General features: G+C 34.7%; 1 protein-coding gene across 1 annotated transcript in view; it reads right to left on the bottom strand.

The window, feature by feature from the left end:
- The window catches only part of LOC107751352 (elongation of very long chain fatty acids protein 5-like), a 23,878-nt gene that overhangs the window by 2,359 nt on the left and 13,701 nt on the right, over positions 1-7,818 (bottom strand). The window contains exons 4-6 of the mRNA XM_016567053.1: positions 5,432-5,509; positions 3,425-3,596; positions 2,875-2,999 (exon numbers count right to left, since the gene is read on the bottom strand). Coding sequence (XP_016422539.1) covers positions 2,875-2,999; positions 3,425-3,596; positions 5,432-5,509 — 375 coding nt within the window. The remainder of the gene's footprint in view (positions 1-2,874; positions 3,000-3,424; positions 3,597-5,431; positions 5,510-7,818) is intronic.

Here is a 7,818-nt window from a genome sequence, read left to right as displayed (position 1 = left end):
ACACCGCCATCTTGTGCCGACTAAACTGACTTGAACGCACCTGACGTCGTAATTACGACTTGTCAACTCGTAAGCACGAACGTCCCAGGAGGACTTGAACGCAGCATAAATGGGTCGACACGGGTAGTTTTTTGCCTCTTACTCCGATTTTGCGTGGCATGTAAACGCAATAACCCGCTTTCTGTCGGCTTATTGAAGTGCACATGTGTGATACATGACAGGAGCGCATCGTTAGTGCAGATTTAAGCGCATCTAGACAGAGCAAACATCTTGCAGTAAAGAAAGAAGGAAATATATCACAAAAGCAGACTCTTTCATGATAAAAATGTGTTATCTCGTGCAGCAGAAGTAGAAGTGGTTCAGTCAAAATGCTGTATTTATAACTGTAGGCTAAGTTTCGCGCTGACATGTTGCAAGCTTTATTTAACATCACAAATGACAAACATATGGAATACTCTGAGTCAGATACGCAAATGATTATATTTCGACGTCACTACAGGGAAATAACCTGATTTATTACTGAAGTCATGTAAACACAGCTACTTGTGTTGTCAGGTTACTGATGTGCATGTAAACGGGGAAAACTGGTTATTTTAATAAGCTGATATTTGTGAGTTATCAGCTTACTGGTGTGCATGTAAACGTGCTCTTGACTCTGGTGAACAAGCTGAAACTTATATCCTGTTTTTTAGCCATCCAAACCAATTGGTAGGGCTGGGTAAAAACTACTTCTACTGTTGATATGAAACAAAGTCTCAGATTTCAAATTCTGTCCATTGTATTTCAGTATTCAAACAATAGATGCCGTTTTGGTGCTGTTTAATGTGAGTGACAGATTGCTGTAGCGCCTCAGCTCAACAGAAGCGGCAGTGGGAAGTGATCATAACTTCTGCTTTAATACCAGATTCAGCATGAAATAAACATAAATAAACATCTGAAGGTAAGTTAAAAGAAAGAGGACAACAGTATTACAGAGTAGCTACAGTATTCGCTCAATCGGTGTTTTAACAGTGTTTTTCTTTGCTTGGTTGGAACAGCAGCTACGCTAATTTAGTCTCTATCTGCTTCTCTGTTTCTAGGAATTACACAAGCTTCAGTCTGGATCCAACCCTTACGAAGATCTGAGATGACCTGAGAAGAGATGATGCCAACCCCTCAGAAGACCTCAGATGACGCTAACCCTGAACAACATATAATACTACCAAATTTTGCTTAATCGCAACGTTTAATCGCAACATATAATCATTGCAGTTAATGGTGTTCACCATCTGTTTGATTACGTGTAATTTGTAACTAACCGCATTATTCTTACTGTACATTTCTGCCATAGTCACCACTAATAACCTACTCCTAAATGTAATGTAGAAACGTAATATTTTCTGTAAAGCTGCTTTGAAACGATTGTTATTGTGAAAAGCTTTATACAAATAAACTTGAATTTTTTAATTGAATTTTAACCGTGCAAAGACCTCAATGTAACAGCTTGTAAACAATGTCACGTAACGTCACATTTACCTCAGAAAAAAACATATTCGGTGACCATAAACTCGTTAGTCGGCTAGAAAAAAGATTTTTTTCCCCTAAATATATGCACCATATAATGTATTCATTAAAGCAATAAGCCCCGTGAAGCCGTGGTTTACAGTGAATTTATAACAGCTAAGGGGCGTTGTTAGGTACGACGTGAAGCAGAGTGCCTAAAACCCCCTTAGCTGTTATAAATTTTAAATTGTAAACCACGGCTTCACGGGGCTTATTGCTTTTATAAAACGGTTATTCCATATACATAGTACGGTTTCACAAAATAAAACAGAGCAAATAAAGTGTAATGATATTAATAAAAACAGTATTCTTCCACCAAACAATGTAGTTCCTCAGAAACAGTTATGGTTGCAACAAAGTGGTTGCCCAGCAACACACCGAAGTAAACAAAGGTGTGTGTTTGTAGAGTAATTTACAACAGCTTCGAACGTGGCTCAACCAATCAGAATCAAGGACCGGAACTACCCGCTTTATAATAGAATTTTTTACTGTTCTTCAATGTTTAATTTGTTTGAATAAATCCGTCAAGTTTTTATGACAGTCACCATTTAAATGTTTATATAAAAAAACAAAGTGGAGTAGAAATATTATTGTGTAATTGTTACTTTATAATGATAAAAAACTCATTATAGTGTAATTTACATTACATTACAGTTACATTTAGTCATTTAGCAGACGCTTTTATCCAAAGTGACTTACAAATGAGGACAATAGAAGCGATCAAAATCAACAATAGAGCAATGATACGCAAATGCTATGACAAGCCTCAGTTAGCTTAACGCAGCACACGTAGCAAGTTTTTTTTTTATTATATAATAAATAAAAAGAAAACACAGAACAGAAAAAGAATAGAGCAAGCTAGTGTTAGAGGCCTTTTTGCTTTTGTTAATTGTATAATAAATAAAAAGAAAAGGAACAGATAGAATAGAAAAAGAATAGAGAAGCAAATGGTTTTTTTTTTTTTAAGTCTTAATTTAAGTGGTTGTATTCGAATCAGTTTATTTTAATCTTCAATAGGCTATTATAATAATGCAGTACCAACTGACTCTCATGTATATTTAACAGCATTGAGAGATTTTTTTCCCTTGAGAAAACGTGGCATGTACTGTACATGATATATATCCAAAATAATCCATATTGAATCAAATTTAATCGGTAATCGAATCAAATTGCAAGCTTGTGAATGTGAATCGAATCGTGAAATTTGTGTCAAAACCCAGCCCTACCAATTAGACCTTTTTTAATTGAAAATAGCAGTGAACACATATTTCATTACAACAAAGCACTGTGTAAGTGTCCTTATAGAAGTTTGGAGTGAAAGCGTGTACTTGCCAGCTGCCCTTGAGTGATGTACTTTTTCCACCACAGATACGGTCTGATGGCTGGGACAGCAGAGAGGCCGTAGTACGAGTACATCAGCACATGGATGAAGCTGTTAAACGTGGCGCCAAAGTAGGCTGATGAAAAGAGCAGTAATATCAGCATTAGTCAATCAATCACAAATCAAATCAACCACTGAAGCAACACATTAGGCTTCCCCATGACTTCATGTATTTTAAAATGTACAATCTCACAATTTATTATGATTTCTATTTTCATAAATAGTCAGCATTATGCACTTCAATCAATAATCGCTAACCACAATCTATTCTAAGAAGTAAATGGATCCGTTAATGCCAGAGATCAACTGAACACACTTCTTTAAATATCACGCTGCATTATGCAAACAGTTACTTAAAGACCACATGGACAAGCATTTTTTCCCCGGTTCTGTTTGCTTTGTTTTTATGCATCTGAATAATTCAGCATATAAAATGCACCATAAGCTCCTTCAGAAGGATTTGACTGCGAAACCAGGGCAGTTTCTCTGCGAGGAGCTTACAGTGGCCACACGGCACCCAGTTCATGACGAACCACCAGATGTTGAGCACGGTGGCGTGATGGTAGACGTGCAGGAAGCTGATCTGGTGGTTGTTCTTCCTCAGAATGAAGAAGAAAGTGTCCATAAACTCAATGAGTTTGGAGAAGTAATACCACCAAAGTACGTTCATCATCTGAGGAGAGATTAAAAGAGAAAAAATGACACAAGACGTCATTCCACCGAGGACATCACAAACATGCAACATCAGTCAACAAAACATCAACAAAAGTCATGAAATCATTAGGGCTGCAATGATTCTCAGTCCACTTCTGATTTCCATTTACACAGTTTTTGGTCTCTAACTATACACTAAACAACAAATATAATACTGCTAAAATGTATAAGCAATGCATTATAGCATAACAACATGAAATTTCCTTGTGAAAAAGAAGTGAACTTTAGTGCATTGAATATGCACTTGTAGTATTCTTCAAATCTTAGAAGTATATACCGGTAGTAAAAAAAAAAAAAAACTATAAAAGTATCGTATCGGGCGAGTACTGGAAAAAGTGGTATCGGTGCATCCCTAATTAGGGCTGTCAGTCGATTAAAATTTTTAATCTTATTAATTACAGGGTGCTGCGATTAATTAATCGAATTAATTGCAAACTAAATTTGGCTGTGAAAATACCCCAAAAGATAATTTAAACCTATTATTGTGTTAAATGTTTAGGTTACAATGGCCTAACAAAGTATGGAACATAAAAGAAGATAATTTGAGAAACATCTCAGTATTTTTTGTTCATGCAATGAAAGTCACTAGTGACCAAAACAGCTTAGTTATAGTCTTCAAAATACCTTCTTTTATGTTGTGCAAAAGAAAGTAAGTCATTCAGGTTTGAAACAAATTCAAGAGTAATATTTTCGTTGGCAAAATTGAACAAAAATATATTGCGTTTAAATTTTGCACAATATTAACTTCTTATTTACTGAACTGTTGCATAAAATCACATTTGCACTCGTGTTCTTCGTGACAAAAACAGCACTCGTGTGACTCTCGCTGCTGGATAATATGGATATTTTTCTTACAAAAACGCATGGATTTGTTACAGGAGGCCTTTATTCATGCCCCGGAGCCGTGTGAGGCACGTTTTATTACGGATACGCGCGCTTTATTTCACGTCTTCTGGACTGTTGACAAAAAGCACCTGCTTATCCCCATTGAAAGTATATAAATTATATAAATGAAATTATATGAATATAAATATATACATGTAAATATTTTCTAAATATATACGTGCATTTATAGCCTATATACATAATAAATATACACAGTACACACACATATATTATGTAAACAAAAACTTTTATTTTGGACGTGATTAATAGCGATTAATAGTTTGACAGCACTAATATGTATATAAAAATGCAAAGTATATTATTTCAGTAAAGTATGTTAAAGTGTACTTTTTTTTACAAGTGTCACTCGTTTAAAGTCGCTTGTTTAAAAAAAAAAAAAAACTCTTCACTAAGCCTTGTTTAAAAAAATTTTACTGCCCAAGTCACCACTGCTTCCATTCACCATATATTCAAATAACCTTTCCTCTTTTCTAATGTCAGACATTTTCCAAAGTTTTGGTATAATGCTTACATTTCTAATATGATATATGATTTCTAATATAACAGGGTACCCAGAGAGGATGAATTTTAAATCTTGAAATAAACCTTCATAGCTCCATGCAGTGGATCATGAGGTGACTGCACTGCCAAGAGCTTCCCAGCTACATAAATTAGCTTGTATATAAATAACTATTTTAGAATCCTAGCAAACAATACAGAGACAAAGGCAGTAGAACTATTCAGGAAAACCTATGTCTGAATTTTCCACCTAATGTGTGAAGCAGAGCAGCCAGTTTAACAGCACACTCACGCATTCCACCCAGAGGGAATATTGTGTCTTTAAGAGTAAAGCTGAAGCTTACATTATTCCAAATCTCACACAATGTAAAACGGAGTTTGTTGTGTTACCCTGTTGTCGGCCTCTCCTCCACTGTGGGTGTTCTGGCAGTAGAAGTTGTATCCGCCTTGATACACTGACATTACCAGCTGCAGAGACAGAAAGACAACAGAATTTATCATCATTCTCCACAACACTGCTTTAACCGTTCCTCCCAATATGTAACACATTAGTGGAATTAGTACTAATTCTTGTGGAGCTTGAGGATCAGTTTATATTAACAAAAAGTACAATGTAAATACCATGTTATATCAATATGGCCATTATCCAGCTCAGTTCCTGTTACTACCACTGTACCATGGTATTTTCACCAGGGCTCAGTCAGTCAGTAGATTTGCCTATGTGATATTTTCACGGTCACAAACACGGAAAAAAAGAATACATTTCATTTTTAGCATTTATAAGTGTCAGGGGGAAAATATGTTTAAAGCATATTACTAAAAATAAGGCAATATTATAAAACTACAAGAAAAAAAATATTTTTAATTCACAGTAACAGAAAAAAAATATTTATAATAAAAATAATGCAAATGAATAAAACTACAAGAAAAAAATATTTTTGTAATTCACAGTAACAGAAAAAAAAAAGTCATTCACAGTATCAGAATTAAAAACAATAAATGTAATTCATGTTAATAATGAATTCATATGGTTCAAAGCATTACTGATTTGTTTGATGCTTCATATCTACCACAAGTCTTGCAATTTCAACAAAACAGGTCATTAAATGGATAGAAATTCCCTTGCACACACATCCTTATTGTGAAGATAGCTTTAAGTAAGTGTATAAAATAGAGATGCACCGATTGACCGGCCAGTGATCGGAATCAGCTCATTCTCCACAACACTGCTTTAACCGTTCCTCCCAATATGTAACACATTAGTGGAATTAGTACTAATTCTTGTGGAGCTTGAGGATCAGTTTATATTAACAAAAAGTACAATGTAAATACCATGTTATATCAATATGGCCATTATCCAGCTCAGTTCCTGTTACTACCACTGTACCATGGTATTTTCACCAGGGCTCAGTCAGTCAGTAGATTTGCCTATGTGATATTTTCACGGTCACAAACACGGAAAAAAAGAATACATTTCATTTTTAGCATTTATAAGTGTCAGGGGGAAAATATGTTTAAAGCATATTACTAAAAATAAGGCAATATTATAAAACTACAAGAAAAAAAATATTTTTAATTCACAGTAACAGAAAAAAAATATTTATAATAAAAATAATGCAAATGAATAAAACTACAAGAAAAAAATATTTTTGTAATTCACAGTAACAGAAAAAAAAAAGTCATTCACAGTATCAGAATTAAAAACAATAAATGTAATTCATGTTAATAATGAATTCATATGGTTCAAAGCATTACTGATTTGTTTGATGCTTCATATCTACCACAAGTCTTGCAATTTCAACAAAACAGGTCATTAAATGGATAGAAATTCCCTTGCACACACATCCTTATTGTGAAGATAGCTTTAAGTAAGTGTATAAAATAGAGATGCACCGATTGACCGGCCAGTGATCGGAATCAGTCGATTTTTCGCATGACCGGCCCGGATCGGTGACCGGCCGGACAGTCTCATGTCTTGCCGATAGGGATGTGCGGATCGATCCTTAAAGGGGTCATATGACATTGCTAAAAAAGAACATTATTTGGTTTTTTGGTGTAATGCAACGCGTTTATGTGGTTTAAGGTTCAAAAAACACATTATTTTCCACATACTGTACATTATTGTTTCTCCTCTATGCCCCGCCTTTCTGAAACGCGTCGATTTTTACAAAGCTCATCGGTCTGAAAAGCGAGGTGTGCTCTGATTGGCCAGCTATCCAGTGCGTTGTGATTGGCTGAATACCTCAAGCGTGTGACGGAATAATTGTGTTGGATAGAACCATTTCTCCTGCTCATCGGAACACACGCAAATGCTGACAGACAGAACCAATCAATCACAGACAGCGTTAATAGAAAATAGTTATTTTTAATTGTTATATTTCTCAATATTGCTGTTTTTACTGTTTTTTTGTTTGTTTGTTTAAATAAGTGCAGCCTTGGTGAGCATGAGACTTAAAAAAATATTACAAAATCTTACAGACCCCAAACTTTTGTGTACATGTAATATTTATTTTAAATTGGCTAGTTTGTGCAAGTAAATTTATTTAAACTGGTTGTTAAAAGTTCAAATGGATTGTGTTATGTTCTGTAATTGCTGTCAAAAAATCTGTCAGAAAAAAAATATGAGTTTTGCCTTTAGGGGTACAACAGCCTGGCAGCCTTTTACAAAAAAATAACCATGGTTTTATTACAGTAACCACAGTTTACCACAGTATCTGTAGTAAAACTGCAGTAACCACAAATTTACCATGGTAATAATAATAATAATAATAATAATA

Source organism: Sinocyclocheilus rhinocerous, unplaced genomic scaffold, assembly GCF_001515625.1.
Source record: "Sinocyclocheilus rhinocerous isolate Xijiao unplaced genomic scaffold, SAMN03320098_v1.1 scaffold552, whole genome shotgun sequence".
NCBI lineage: Eukaryota > Metazoa > Chordata > Actinopteri > Cypriniformes > Cyprinidae > Sinocyclocheilus > Sinocyclocheilus rhinocerous.
The sequence above is the reverse complement of the archived record's forward strand: the minus strand, read 5'-3'. Positions and strand labels throughout refer to the sequence as shown.